Source organism: Urocitellus parryii, chromosome 2, assembly GCF_045843805.1.
Source record: "Urocitellus parryii isolate mUroPar1 chromosome 2, mUroPar1.hap1, whole genome shotgun sequence".
NCBI classification, from domain to species: Eukaryota; Metazoa; Chordata; class Mammalia; order Rodentia; family Sciuridae; genus Urocitellus; species Urocitellus parryii.
This window is the reverse complement of record NC_135532.1, coordinates 164,074,889-164,091,670: the sequence shown is the minus strand read 5'-3', so window position 1 is coordinate 164,091,670 and position 16,782 is coordinate 164,074,889. Positions and strand designations below refer to the sequence as shown.

General features: G+C 36.1%; 1 protein-coding gene across 1 annotated transcript in view; it reads right to left on the bottom strand.

Annotated features, from left to right (window-relative positions):
* Positions 1-1,031: 1,031 nt before the first annotated feature.
* Gap43 (growth associated protein 43) overlaps positions 1,032-16,782 on the bottom strand; it is a 94,964-nt gene continuing 79,213 nt past the window's right edge. The window contains exon 3 of the mRNA XM_026396185.2: positions 1,032-1,120. Within this exon, the coding sequence (XP_026251970.1) occupies positions 1,032-1,120 (89 nt within the window). The remainder of the gene's footprint in view (positions 1,121-16,782) is intronic.

Sequence of the window (16,782 nt, the reverse complement as noted above, 5' to 3'; positions counted from 1 at the left end):
AGGGAAAATTTGAACCCAGAGACATACATAGAGAGAAGGTGCAAGGTGACCCAGGGAGAAGATACACATGTATAAACTATGGAGAGAGGCCTATAACCAATCATTTCCTTACAGGCCTCAGAAGGAACCAACACTGCCAACAACTTGATTTGAGACTTCCAGCCGTCAGCACTCTCAGACAATCAATACCTGTTGTTAAAGCCATCCAGTCTGTGGGACTTTGTTATAGCAGCCTTAGCAAGCTACTGCAGCGCCCAGCTATTTCATCCAGGCCTGAAGTCATTGGTATTAACCAGAACCTTGGGCTTCATCTGTGTTTTCCCTTATCAAGGTTGCTAGGGTCAGATGGAGACACCAGAGAAAAGATGAAATGTAAGATCCCAATGTACCACGGCAACTAAGGGAGATGGAATAGAAACACGGAGCCACTGGAGTTTGATTACTCTCATGATTTATTAATATTCAGATTGAAAAAGGAGCCTTAGAGCCGCAAGTTACGCTAATTGGCACATTTGCTTTATTTATTTATTTTTAAAACAAACTGGGTTTTTGAATTTTTTTTCCTTTTTGTTCATTCCATCACATTGAAAAGGAGAAAAACAAAATGGTTTTGAATTCACTCAATATTTTGGACTCCTCAGATGAACGGAACATTGCACACACACTTGGAACAGAGAGATAGAGAGGAAAGTGGACTCCCACAGGGCCACACGCACCAGATCAAAAAACTGGGATACAGTGCAAGAATTTCCCAAAATGATTGGATCATCATTACCAAAAACTCGCCATAACAACACCAAGAAACAAAAAATTTTTAAGCCACACTGTTTGACTTGGGATCTTTCCTGCTTTTTTTTTTTTTTTTAAATGTTTGCCACACAGAGAGAAAGAGGGCTAGTGGGAGGGAGAGGACAGACTCACAGACGTGAGCAGGACAGGAAGGGAAACTTCAGAGTGGAGTTGAGAGAGGGCAGGAGAGACAGGGCTCAGGAGAGGGGAGGGTGGGGACGTGGAAAGCCATTTCTTAAAGTTCAGGCATGTTCCTGGTCAGCCTCACGTTCTTCTTCTTTACCCTCATCCTGCCGGGCACTTTCCTTAGGTTTGGTTTCATCTACAGCTTCTGAGGAAGAAAGAAAGATGGGGCAAGAGAAAAAAGAGTTAGTATTTTGTCTCATCGGATCGTACATTGGCACAGTGCATTTCTTTTTCCTTTTTTTTTTAATTTGTTCTTTTTAGTTACACATGACAGTAGAGTATGTTTTGACAGATTTATACAAACATGGAGTTCATCTCATTCTAATTAGGGTCTCAGACTTGAGGTTCTACATGTGGTATATTCATATATGTACACATGAAAGTTATATCAGATTCATTCCACTGTCTTTCCTATACCATTATATAAGAACTTTAGGATAAAAAAGAGATCATTGTTTTTCATCAATACAATTTCCATGTTTGGAAGAGTTTACCTCTAGGAAACTGTTCAGTGGCACATACAGAAGTGCTCAGGAACAAAAAGCATAATGTTAGGGACAAGTGGTCCGCTCAGAAAAAATTATTGTGTTTTTAACTCTTAGTCTTACAATAAAAATACCAACATATGTGATATTAACATGGGAAATCAAAAACAATCTTTTTTCTTGCTCCATAAGTGTCAGACAGTGGTGACAGATAATTTATATGGAGCACTGAGAATTCATTCTAACTATTTTGCCCCCATGTTTCTAGTACTATAATGACCCCAAAGTAAAATACTTGAATTTCCAGCTTCTGTTGGAGTTGGGGGTGGCCAATAGCAGTGCTGGTCACATAGAGATCAAATTCCCTGGAGTGGGCTGAGTTGGTTTTTGCCCTTTGCAAAAAAAAAAAAAACCCTTGAGCCTACAAGTCCAGAATTTGTACTGGGAACTGGTCATGTAGGTACCCTTTACTTAACACACCAAATCCAGCACCTCAGAAGGAGGAAAACTATTCAGTGTAAACCACATTGCAGGCTCAATGATTTCAGTTTTTCTTAGAAAGATAAACTGGAGTCGATGGAATCTTGTTAGGCTAACAAGTTTGTATTTAATTGAAGATAATGGATAGGCTTTGAAAACCCCTGGAAGCTTGTATCTGCCTTCTGCCAATCTTTACCCCAGGTAACTTTTCCTCTGCTTCTTTTGCTTTGTGCCTTTTCACTGTAATCAATTATAGCCAACTAAACAAAGATATATAATACAGATATGCTTAAAGATTAAGCTAGGAGTACCAAATAAAATATATTTGGGAGACAATTTTGTGATTACAGAAATGGGGCCCCATAGAGGACTTCATAAAAAAAAAAGTTTTACTCCTCAAATCAGTCAGCTATATGTTTATATTCAAGTGAAGATAAAAATTTATATTTGAATAAGAACACCACTGTTAGACACATTTTTGGAACTCCTTTATTTTTTAAATATCTTCAGGAGAAGGAAATGCTTATTTTCGTGAGAACATATTTAGTTTCTAGACTCACACCAGGCTGGTCTGGTCTAGTGAAAAATGTAAGAAGCTATGACAGGTAATTTCACCTCACAGTGATTCATTTGTCACTAAAGTCTTATTTATCTTGTAGGGATCATAACTCACTCTGAGCTATCTTCAACATGTAGCTATTCTAGTGATGATAACTACTACTACTTAGAGCAATTTTTTTAAAATCTGTTGCTTTCCAAATGAATAATTATTAACTCTTGAACAACAAAGTGCCAATACAAGTTCTAGGTTAAAACTCCTTTCTAAACATCATAATATCTACGTATCAGCAGTACTCCTCAGGTATCATAGAACATTGGTGTGCTCATCAATCATATATTTTTGCCAGAAGAAAGCTTCTAGATTTATTTCAGTGAGGTCCTTCTCTAGCAATCTGAAGTTCTTTCAGAGAATCCGAGCCCTACCCAAAGGTTTGGACACCATAAGTATTCCCAAGGTAGTTTAATATCTTTATCAGCTCCAAAACAACAACAACAACAACATTTTTAGAGCCATTTTCCAAACCAAAAGAGGAACATACTATTGAATTAAACTGTCCTGAAGCATTTAGAAGAATCCATTGTAGGAGCAGGACAAGGAGTCACATCTCTCTGACTAAAACAAAAACTTGGGAACCATTTTGTATGATGTGAGGGAAGATTAGGAAACTGAAGAATAAAGGGGAAGTGTATTGGGTTTGTATTTGTGGAATAAGAAGGAAGAAAATCCACAGGGGAGAAACAGAAGAGCAGAGATTCAGATGATTCTGAGATACAGCCATGCTTTTGTCCCTGTTCAAATGGAATCAGGTCAGATCCTTCCACATGCTTTCTCTTGTTATCTTTTGCCTGGGCCTAGGATAAAGGTAAAATTTGGTACAAATCTCTTCATTAGGACAGAAAGTCATGGCTGTCTGTTCCCTATTAAAAGAGCTTCAATAGCTACATATGCTTTCCCTTTAATGCTTTGAAGTGTTTTTCATATGGTTATTTGTTTATTTGTTCAATTTGTCGTTGGGCACCTGCCACATGCTAGGCATTCTTCTCTGTGTGGAGGAGAGGCAGTAGGAAAAGATAGGAAGCATTTCTCTTCTGAGGTCTTCCATAATATATCTTTAACAGATAATAAAATTCATAATTATAAAGTGTTGTCAATGAAAGGGCTCTTTAAAATCATCCACTCGCTAAACCATAAACTCTGTAAGGCAATAACATTATCTACTTTTGTTCACTTTGAATCCCCAGTGTGCAGACAGACTTAATACAGGGAAAAGCCTCAATAAATATTTGTTAACGGATAGAAGACACATCCTCACTTTATAGATGAGGAAATTAAAGTCCAGATACATAAATCTTTTGGTTTGCTCATGGCTCAGCCAGAACTAATGCTCAGATTGTCTACTTGTCCAAGTTGTCTCATTATAGCAGGTGGGCAAATTCAAGCAGCCAGGGTCAAGGACAAACCTATTTCAGCAATTTAGCACCCAGATGTCAAATAGTTGAAATCTATGAGCTTTTAGAGACATATAAAAACTTCTGAGGTTTAAAAAAAATAGTTCTAAAATATAAAAACCATAAAATTAAAATCAATGAAATTCAATTAGATGATTAAAAAAGGAAATGTCAATCATTCATATGAAACTCAATTCAACTGAACCTATAACTATGTATACGTTTTATTTTAATTTGAGAGCAATTTTTTTTTAACTTGATATTATTGAACATTAAGCAGAGGGGTTGTCTTTGTTTTAGATGAAAGGACTGACTAGTTGGCAAAAATAAAATGGGTTAAGTCAGTGGATTCAGTGAAATTTTTATAGGTAGGCCACCAAGAATTTATGGGGAGAAAAGCAAAACACTCAAAGGACCAAAGGACTAATCTTTCACAACCAAAAAGGTGAGATCAGCTAAGGACTCATAATGATGTTTATTAAAAAATCCTACATATAAATGAAGGAAACGATCCTTATGTGTGAGTTTATACTTATTCCAACTATATCTACTCAATGGAAAACTAAATATGAGTTTGGGAAAGGTTTAGACTCAGACAAAGGAGAACTTGTTATAAATAGAATCCTATTTGTGTATATATAGATTCAAATGAGTTTGAATGCAGGAGAAAACGTCTCCATGGTGCTAACTTGCTTCTTCTTTCATTGAAGTCAATTCTAAACAAGTCATTATAGATAATAAATCTTGTTGGCCATATAGCTGTATGTGTACATTTGTGTGTGGCAGGGGCAGGAGTAGGGTATATTGGCATTGAATCCAGGGATGCTGTTCTTCTGAGTTACACCCCCAGTCCTTGTATTTATTTTTTTATTTTGAGACAGGGTCTCGGTAAGTTGCCCAGGCTGTTCTTGAAATTTTGATTCTTTTGCCTCAGCCTCCCAAGTAACTGAGATTACAGGTGTGCACTACCAGGCCTGGCTCTATGTCTATATTTTCTAAACTCTCCTATTCAGCAGCCTCAATGCCTGGAAAGAACTGTAAATCATGACATTCCTGACCTTTGTATATAATTATAGCTAATATTGTAAAGCCCCTACTATGTGCTCAGAACAGTTCTAAGTATACTAGTGTCATTTCATTTCATCCTCACGTTTGGGGGGTGATTGGATCATAAGGGTGGAGTGCTCAGAAGAGTTATAAGTGTGTCTATATCATTCCATTTCATTTCATCCTCAAAGTTCTCTTAATCACCCTGTTTTACATCTGAGGAAGTTGAGACACATGGAGATTAAATAATTTACCTCAGGTCACGCTGATAGTAAGTGGCAGCAATTCCAACCTAGGACAGAGCCATGCTGACAGGTTCTACTTTAAATTGCTTCCCCTGCTCTTATCTCAGTCCAACAAGGATAAATGGACTCAGAGTGGGAACCAGCATAAGGAATACACAGACAGAGACCTGGAGCCTAGTTTAAAAACTGGCCTTGTTAAAAGTAGCTCAAAATGGAAGGAAGAGCCCTGATTAGTCTTTCATAATATGAAATCTGGGCTTGGCACTTTCTGGCACTAATTGCATAATTTGCAAATGTTAGAGATGGGTTAATATGTAATCTTTGGTATTTTGTGCAAAAACTTTGATCATCATGGTGAGTGTCAAAGACAGATGAATGTCTGAGGCCAGCTGTCACTCCAATTACCGCTATCCAATTAGCGTAAATAACCACATTCCTCATCTAGAGGATCAACTTCCCTCTGTGACAGTTGTTACTTAAGAGGCTGTAGAAGCTAAGAGACTGAAGTGAGATTCCCCGTGCCAAGGGACATTGAACAAGGGAGCAGAAGTAACCAGGCCTGAAGCTGGCAAGTGAGAAAGACCTGGAATTGCTGGTGTAACTGCAAAAACCCCAGCCAGTTCATGAGTAGATTAAACTTCCTTATTCAGGTTAGCTCTGAATCGTACTTTTACTTTTAGTAAACGTGAAAACCTAATATTAATAGTGTCATTTTGGCTAAGACATTACAGGAAATGCAAGATTAAGTAGATCATAGTGTTATGGTATGAATGTTTTGTGTCCCTTCAAAATCCATATGTCAAAATTCTAATCCTCAAGGTGATGGAATTAGGGGATGGGGCCTTTAGAGGAGGTTTAGATCATAAGGGTAGAGCATCCATGTTTGAGATTAGTGTCTTATAAAAGAGACATGGAGAGATAGAGACATGGAGAGATAGAGATAGAGAACATGAGATAGGATCCATCATGAGATAGCAGGCATTCACCTGACAAACTGAATCAGCTGCCATCTTGGTTTTGGACTTCCCAGCCTCCAGAATCATGAGGAGTACATTTTTATTGTTCAAAAGCCATCCAGTTTATAGTATTTTGTTACAGCAGCAACACTATGACACACAATATATATATATATGAATATGTAATTTGTACACATATATGCCACGTGACTGTTAAGAGTTATTACTGTTATGGACTTAATGATGGCCTCCCCCAAATCAGTTTTCACCAGGGCAAAGTCAGTCCTTCAGAATCTAATTCTGAGACACACTGTACCCAAAACAGAAAGTGCTAATGTGTTTTAGTGATTTATACTAAAAAGAAAAACACTTTTTGGGGGGTGGGGGTACCAAGTATTGAACTCAGTATTGAACTCAGAGGCACTCAACTACTGAGCCATATCCTCAGCCCTATTTTGTATTTTATTTAGGGGTCTATTTTACTTAGAGTCTCGCTGAGTTGCTTAGTGCCTCGCTACTGCTGAGGCTGGCTTTGGACTTGCGATCCTCTTGTCTCAGCCTCCCTAGCTGCTGGGATTACAGGCGTGCACCACCTCGCCCAACAAGAAAAACATTTTTTTTTTAAATATAAGAAATTGGGTAATTTTTTCACATGTAACATGATCATATTTTCAGGAGAAAATAACTTTATTAATAGTAGAAGTTTAAGCTACGGGGTCAAAAACTTGTTTAATTTGCCTTCTTGATGTGCCATGATTTAAATGGTACAAATTTCATTTGGCTTCAAAAAGTATATTTAGTCAATTTGGACAGATGATGGTAGAGTATGACAAATAGGTATGACCTGACCATGTTATGACATCTTAGCTTTGGGAAAACATCACTCTTCCAAGCCCAAAGATCTCTTAGAAATCACCATGTTCTCTGGAAGCCCTGTAAATTTTATCAATTGTTAACATAAAAAGGGAGTGTTCACATCTTATTAAAATCATGTATTCCTCATGCTCCAGAGTTGAAGGATGCTTAAAAACAGTTCATTCATTCATTTATTTATTCATCTAATGAAAAGAATGGAGCCTTACTGTGTGCTACATATTGTTCTACAAACTGAAAAATACAGTGGTGGTGTATGAAAATATGATATCAAAATCTCTACCTTCTTGGATTTTCCATGCTAATATTACTATAATGATGCCCTGTTTATTGGAGAAAGAGTGGCAAAGGAAAAAAGAATAGCTAGAAAAAAAGAACTCAGCCCAAAGGGGTATCGTTTCTCGTGCATCATTCTCCTGGATTTGCAAAGTTGAGTTATAAATGAATCTTATATATTTTGAAAAGTGGAAAACCCTAGCAGTTTCACATTCTTGATCCACAACTATCATTGTTAAGAAAAATAAAGACATATTAAGATGTCCATAAAGATGCTAAGTTATTTTTATAGGCATTTGACACAGCTCAATTACATTCTTAAAAATCAAAGAGATTTGGGTAGACAACTTCATGGTGGTCCTTTAAAGGTATATGTCACACTCTCTGATTCTTGCTGAAACAGATTCTGGAAGCAGCTCTTGCCTTTATGCATTCCATTCATTTCCTCGAAAGGGTGAGAATAGCATGTCTGTGCATTCTGTTGGGGAGCAAATACCAAGAGCATATGCAGCAGCCTGGTTGCAGTGTTGCTGGAGGGATGGCGGTGTTCCCAGCTGCCATCACCCACACTGAGCTCTAATGGCCCTGTTTCCTGGCTTGGGTCCAGGCCCCTTCACAGCCCTACATTACTGAAATTAGGTTGAGTGGATTTCCGAGTAAAACATTACCTCTTGGGACCTGCCCAGCTCTCCCCAGTCTTGTCAACATTGATTAAATAGAAGCTGCTATCATTTTGGGGCCATGCCCACAATCCTCCACCAATCACCACTGGGATCGAGAGTTTGCTTGTTTGCTTCCTTTCCCTTTTTATTTTCATCTTTCCTGAATATTAAGCATCATCACTTCAAAAACTTAGAGGAAAACAAAAAGCCCTTTTGTTACTTACATGGTCTTTCTCTTGAGTCGTGTACCAGATATCAGGCTGGAACCCAAGTCATGGTCTTTGATGACCACTGGGATCTACACTGGGATCCACATTTACTCTTATATCATCACTAATTTCATATTTTAAATCACATTCAAAATCCTGGGCCCATAGATATATAATTTTGATGTTGAGATAATGGCCCAAATAACCCCTGTGCCTCCACTCTTGCTTTCTGAGCCTTGGGAAGAGAATAAACTTATCACTTACATCACAAAACACTTAAGAATTTCAAAGAATAATTAAAACAAATTTTAACCCAGAAGAAAACTCAGAGGATGAATAATGGGGTCCCAAGTGATACCTGAAACATATTATTTATATTTTGACTTCTCCTATCAAATGCTTAGGATAATCAAGCTAACTTATATTGTAGCCTTGAGTCTCCCAGCAACTAAGCATGTGGACCCAGACAGGTTAGTTTTCCTTTGTTTGCTTCAGTTTTTTCATATTTAAATAATATGGTTATTAAAGTCTGTTCTTTAATGGCCGTGTCATTTATTGCAGGTTATTTGGAAGTTGTAGAAAGACATTAGAAAATACTTTGTAAAATTCAAACTGCAGGATATAGTGTACTGAGATTTTAATCCAATCTGTGGGATTCAGGGTTTGTTGGATTACAATCCAACCTATGGATTTGGGAAATTCATTCAGCCTAATTTGAATTATTACATTTAACATTTTTGTGTCAGGAGGAAAAAAGCAATTTCCCGAAGGAGAAAAGATCTTATTTCCCAGATAAATGATTAAGAGTTTCTTGGGCTGGGGATGTGGCTCAGGCGGTAGCGCGCTCGCCTGGCATGCGTGCGGCCCGGGTTCGATCCTCAGCACCACATACCAGCAAGGATGTTGTGTCCGCCAAGAACTAAAAAATAAAATATTAAAAAATTCTCTCTCTCTCTCCTCTCTCACTCTCTCTTAAAAAAAAAAAAAGTTTCTTAATCATTCTTTATCCCAGAATATTTTTGTAAAGTCTCTGACTCAGAAAATAAGGATATAATTGATTATTAATTAAAGAAAGCTATTCTTATAGAAGTTAAGACAATGTACAGGGTTTTCATTTCACAGAACAAAAATTAATGGTTTTATTTGAAAGATGAGAACCACAGCTTTAAAAACCATCCAAACAAAAGCCAAAGAAGGCACAGATTGACAGATATCCTTGGAGACTTCTTAAACATTTTCTATTCAGAGTTTCTACCAAATTGTCAAAAGTTAGTGTTCTATCTTCTTCTCCCATTTGAGACCCACAGAAAGATCAATAACTACAATTTATGTGACTTACATTGTAGCCATCAATAATTTGTTGAATAAGATGAAGTAAATATATAAAATTAAATTATGTTAACTTTATTTTTGTATTTATTTCAATGATGGGGATTAAACCCAGGGACTCACATAAGTTACCCAAGTGCTCTGTCACTTAACTATACTCTTAGCCTATTAATTTACCATGTTTCTTATCATAATCACAATGAATAAGTCAACTTCTAAAAGTTAAAAATCAAAACAAAAATTTGGAGGTATTGTCATTCCAGCATAACAGTTAATAGACTTATCCCACATTCCTCTTCCTGGATAAATTACATGCCGAGGTGTAGCTGGATCTGGTTGTATCAATCGTTACTTCTGTTAGTATATGAGATGAAAGGAATAATGTGGAATCAGCACAATGATAAACAATCATGGCACCTGTGACAGAAATTTTGAGAAATGTCACATCAGAAATAGAAAGATAACATTGCCATATCAAGTATCACTAATAGTGTTGATCAGAAACAATTTAACCTAGGAATTTTTGCTTTCATCTTTCCTGTGGACCATTTATATATTTTTAAATAAAGTTCAAAATCCTATCTGACAGGACAGAAGTATGTGCTCAAAATTCATCAGACACTTCTACAGATTTAAGTTCCAGGAGATCTGTTTTCTTAGTCCCTGCAAATTCTCATGAGCTTGCCAATAGTTGATTGCAAATGGTCAGTACCACATTAGGAATGTTGGCTGGTAGCATTTTGCCTTCCGATGATTTGAAAATTTCTTTTGAAATGAGAGCGGGAAGGAATTTTATACACGTGCACACAACGTATGCATACAGGCACATGTGGGAATATTTTTTAGATTTACTTTAAAAAAAAACCTTTCAGATATAGTAGAAACACAGAATCCTGCAGCTTAAAAAGATGTAAGAGATATTCTAAATATGTCCAATTTTTTTGATGAGAAAGTTGAGACTACCTGGTAAGCAGAATTGTTAAGTACTTCTTTTGTCCAAAGGATGCCATAAAATAAATTGCTTAGTCATACACCAAGGACATCATAAACCATGAAAACCTTTGTTTAAAATTAATATATAAGTTAGTTGCTGAGATCTATATATCTTCACATACACTTGCAAAATAAAGTAAAAATTGAGACTTTTATGGGACTTTAGTTCATTGTTAGGATAGTTAAAATAAGTGATTATCCAGTAACAGCTTTTTTTCCATATTAGCATGGTGAAGAAGTTAATATCTATACATCACCTTGAACATGAAAAAATGCTTTATGATTTAATCAATTACCATGTATTCTTTGACAAAGGACCTAGGGTGAAATAATCAAATTATATAGTCAATTTATGTTGTTGGTTTAGGAAATGATGAATTTACTTATATTTTATTCTGGGGCAGTCAATGTAAATTCTACACGCTTAAATATGTTTAACATCCAGAAGACAAGTTTACAACAAACAGAGCTACAATTTCAACTCTCTATCTCTTTTCCACTTCATAAGGTCCTAGGTGAGGGTCCTAGCTGGGAGAAAATCTTAGCTGTACCTCTCTGGCTTTATTAACTCAATTGTCTAATAGGTCAATAGGTAACATTAATATAAATACTTGACCATGAGTAAAATTGATTGTGGGGTCTATGCGGAATTTGACAGTACAGATTTTGTCTTTAAGAACTAATTTCAAGCCAGAGGCTCTAGATCATAGTGTTACCTTTATTATTTTGCTAAATTTAAATTACCTTCATTCTAGACTTTTTAGTGAATGAGTAAAAAATAAATACTATCCCAGACTTTATAAATGGCCAAAAAAAATCAATTCAATATTATCTCTTTCCTCATTTGCTATTCAAATATTCTCTATATCTTGTCACCCTACCTTCTAGATGTGGCCAATGCTACTGGTGATCCTCTCAGATCTTACTTTACCAGGCTCAGGCACCCATTCCCCAGCTGCTGGAGGTTTGCCTTCCAACAATTCACATCTGCCTCCTTTGGTAGGGGAGGTGAATTGAGAGCCGCTCCAGTGTGAGGTGTGAGAAATCATGTCCCTTCTGTCTCCCTTTGCTTTTGAGCTAGACAACTTCTATGATAGAATTCATGCTTCAGAGCTCTCTGTAGGATGAGGCAGGACTACCCTTCTCCTGAACTCTCACCTTTGCCTGGATTCTTCCTCTGTGCTATCCTCTTTGCTCACTCCTTTAAAAGGTTCCACCAACGTATTACTTGCACAGGAATTTCCACCTTAGGGTCTGATTCTAGGGATTTAGACCAAAGAGATCCCTTAAACCAAGTTTAAGGACTGTAGTTGAGAGACAGACCAGCCAGCCTACTACTTTACTATATAGTAAATCTCTAAAGTTGAATCATTTGGATTTTTGCTTATCATTCCTCAAAACCCAGCTCAAATGATGTTTCCAACATCCAAACCTACTTAGGCAAAACTAATCACTTCCTTCTCTTCATACAGAAATTGTGTTTCTTGCATTATCTGCTAGTTTTTGAAATTCTTCTTTGATTATGAGCTAATGTTGCAAAAGGAGACATTGGAATTTAAACTCCAAGAAAGCAGAGATTTTTTCAACTTTTTTTATTAACAAATTCCAAGTGCCTAAAACATGCCTGGGGTTGAAGATATCTAGAGGCATCTACAATACCCCTGACTCCCAGTATCACACATATCAGATGATGGACATTTAATGTTTTTACCCATAAAAATATTGAAAAAAGTGTTCTGGATGAAGTTCAATGGTAAAGTGCTTGCCTAACACATGAGGCAGGACTTAAATATTATATATATACATATATGTATATATATATAATATTTAAGATTTATTTATATATCAAAAGCACTCTTGGGATATATATATCCCAAACAGAAAAAGTGAAGACTAGTTATTATGACTGAAGGAAATAGCAAAAGTTGGTCTACATTTCAAAATTTTGAGTTAGAAAAATAAACCCCAAGATTATTCTGGTTCATGGTAATGGAAGCATCTGCTTACAATCCTCAATTTAATTGCTAATTTTGATTTCATAACTACTAATTTTATAAAAAATTGTTTAGCTACAAAAGAAGGTAAAAATAGATATCTACTTGAAGCATAACTCTTTTTAGATCAGAGGACAGTGGTTAAAGGGATTGATTCTAGAGCAAGACTTTGCATTTGATTCTGACACCTGGCTTTGGATAAGTTACTAAATCTCTTACTACTCATTTTCCTTAGATATAATTGGTAGTAATATGGGTATTTTCTTCATGGGGTTGTTGTTTTGTTTTTGTTTTTGAGGTTTTTTGTTTTGTTTTGTTTTGTTTTGGTACTTGGAATTGAGCTCGGGCAATTTAACCATTAAGCCACATCCCCAAACCTTTTTATTTTTTATTTTGAGGCAGAGTCTCACCAAGTTGCTTAGGGCCTTGCTAAATTGCTGAGGCTGGTTTTGAACTTGTGGTCCTCCTGCCTCAAGACTTCAGAGTCCCTGGGATTTCAGGCATGAACTGAAATGGGATTGTTATGAGAATTAAATATGTTGATTTAAAAACACTAAACAAGGAATGTTCAAGTAACATGTTTAAGTAAATGTCCAAATGTACTGGTTCTTATTATTAGCGTCTCGAAGGGAACTAATATTGGTTTAATGTTTACCATGTGTCAAGCATTGCACTAAGGAGTCTCTAATGTTAAAGACACAAAAGTCTGTGACTTATAAAGGTTTTGCTTGTAGAGTGAAAAAAAGAACAACAACAAACAAACAAACAAACAAACAAAAAACCTTTTTGGAGAAGGCTATGATATGAAGTTAGGGTCCAAAGACCAGAAATGATTTCAAAGGCAATGATTTCACTGGCCAGACTTTAAGAGTAGCAAAGAAGAAAAGTCAGCAGTCCCCAGGAGCCGTGGTACATGCCTGTAATCCCAGTGGCTCAGGAGGCTGAGGCAGGAGGATCACAAGTTCAAAGCCAGCATCAGCAAAAAAGCAAGACACTAAGCAACTCAGTGAGAGCCTGTCTCTAAATAAAATACAAAATAAGAATGGGGATGTGGCTCATTGGTTGAGTGTCCCTGAGTTCAATTCCTGGTACACCCCCCCCACCAAAAAAAAAAAAGTCAGTATTCCTTCATACAAGAACCAAGGCTGTTAAACAGTAATGTGAAAAAGGCAAAGTCTCTTTTGCTACTGCCTCCACTTAAAGACAGAACAATTTCTACTTCACACCCAAACAACAGCAGTCAGTTGATTTCAAAAGGAAATAACCTTATCCCTTGGCTTAGCTCCATTTGTAGAAAATTATGCTTACCATACTGAAGGCAAGAGCCAAATTACCGCCCACCCCCAGCTGTGTAGTAAATCTTGCATCCACTCAGTAGGCAAGTTACTCAGGGAATGGCAATTCTCCAGGCTTAAGATATCACATCCAATTTTAAGAAAAATTCCTTTATTATAGAATTCTTCATTTGAAAAAGACTAAGACTTCTTGTTGATAATTAGTCCCTTAAATTTAAAAAAAAAAAAAAAGTATGTTCAGTGAGATTGTTCAGCTTCTTATGGGGAAGGTTTTTCCATTTCCAGGAAATCTTGCAGCATCTGTGGACAGGGCATCTGTCAAGGGAGACATCCCCGGGGAAGACTGCTCTGGTGAGGTTTTTGTCTCTACTTATACACAATACTCGCTCATTTCTGGGTTGTCTCCAGAATGGATCCCAGGAGAATATGAAGAATCAAGTTAGGATAATTTAAGGATGTAGCTGTCCTCTTAAAAAGGTTTCTGGGAAAGAAATGTCAAATTCCTTTTGGACTCTTTTTTTTTCAGACATGATTGAAGTTAGCATCTCACTCTGTCTCACCTAACTTCCAAAAGAATGTTGTATAAATCTATAGCTGCTTTTAGGAGAAAGTTAAAATCTCAGATATCATGTAGTTTAGCCTTATTATTTAGTTTCACACTTAAGAGGAAAAATTAAACAGGCTAATCATGTTTCTGATTATTTTTCATTAAATCTTCTCTCTTAATTTTCTTTCTCACAGTTTTTCATATTTATTGAAGTAGATTGTTTAGGCATTAGGCCATTTCAAAGAGTCACTCTTGACCTATCTAGTGATCATTTATAAAAGTTTCAATGTAGAAATTTGAATCTGAAAGAACTTTAATAGTTGTACTAATTCCATTTAAATATTCAGTTAATCATTTGTACTGTTTTAATATACAGTGAGTTAACATTCCTTATTGCAAAGCTGATAGTTCCAATATTTATCTCTGGAGCAAAAGTAAATGTGGATTTGTTAAATCCTATAATTTAATATTGGATAAAATCATTTTCTTATCTGTTTTCATGTTAAAAGTCACAAAGACAAAGCTGGACATAACTCTACAAAGGCCTACCCATATTTTTAGGCTATGGCTACCTAAAAGTATTTCCTACTTGAGAATATCTATTGTCTGGGTAACATTTAAATTTTTAAAATAAAAACTCTGCATTCATTAGTCATATTCTACTCATGCCTTGCCATGCCCAGCCATGATGTGTTTGGGTAGAACTTGAGATTAGGCAGACAATTATTTATCTTTGTTGTTTAATTTTCTCTTACGGCTTTTTCTACACAGCACAAAGAAAACCAGAGACTTGGCAGTTGTCTTGCTAATTTTATCAATGCAAATGGATAAACTACATAATTCAGGACAAAAATCCTAAATCTGTATACATTGTCACAGACTTGGCTTGTAATTGTTCATAAAATTACATAAAATTGTTCCTGTAATTAGTGGAAGCTGAAGGAGCCCTTTTAGATCATCTCTGATCTCAGCCCCCATTCCCTATGAGAAAAACGGAAGACAGAGCATTTTTTGTGACTTGCCCAAAGTCACACAGCAAATTGGAATTCAGCAATCCTTCCCTAAGACCAGACTGCCTTTTACGACCTCTGGGGATGAGAAGGTTCGCTTGACTTGAACTTGAATCTCTCCCCAGCAGTCCTAAATACACTGAGTGACTCTACTCCCTCTTTCCTTTCTGACCCTTCCTCCCGCCTTCCATTCTGATTGTTCTTTATGAAATACAAGGTAACTCAATACAATTTTTCTTCAAGGGCCACCAAAAGTCACTTTAGTTACTCTGGAGGCTTGCAAAACCAGAGTTGAAGATTATTGCTTTATCAAATTTCACTATGTTATGTTCAAATTGTGGGAGGTAATTTTTTGTATTCTACACATACAAAAAAAAAAGTAGAAAAAAAGAACCTCTGGAATTAGTAATTTAGCCTGAATAGTTATCACTAATTATGACAGGCTTCAAAATTATTGGATAATAAAAGTGTATAAGTAGCTAAAATTATTACAAATGCTGTCATGTTTAAGAATTGATGAGAAATCACTTCTATATCCTAAAGTAGAAGAAATAAAAGTATATATATATATATAAAAGGATATATATATATAATTTATATACATAAGAAAATCATACATATATACATGTATATATACATGTATATAATTTCCCCATTCTACCCTCCGCATCACTGTGCTGGCAGACAGTTAAAAAGCCAACAATAAGGTTTAACTATAAAGGTTTTGAAGATAATTTTAGAAATATTATTGTAACAAGAAAGCCTTATAAAAGATGTGTGTATTATATGTTTTCATGTGGGTAAATAAATGCAATCTCCATCTCTTACTGGGACAATTCATTTTCTACCCATTGTGTGCTTTGACTTCCTAGGGCCTATCAAATTATGGTGCTGCCATTGAGTAAAAAAAAATGCTTTAAGAATCAATAGCACTCACTGGAACACAACCACAACTATATTGGAAAAATAATATTAATATTTGTACCGATTTTTCTTTTTTTAGTCAAGATCTCCAAGTTCTTACTTATATTCAGTGACCAAAAATGTTATAGCTTTGGCTCTTAGGGGATATTGGGACAATAAGCAGGAAAGAATAAAGATTCATGGGGAGCCTGAGTCCGTGTCTTATCTGGGCTAGAGCTAAATACCCTACCCACCATATAAAACTGCCATTTGCAAAATCATCCTTGTCTTTTGTTCTTCACTCACTATTTTTTTCTTTAATAAAACCATTTTCCAAAACATATCTCATGCTTAGAAACAACCTTACTATTATCTTCCTTTTTTTCAAAACTCTGTTTATTTAAAAGTAAACCTAAAATATACAGAAACCTTAGAGTAAAAAGACATCTTGGAGATCCTCCAGCCACCCCTATCCACTCAGGAATCCCCCATG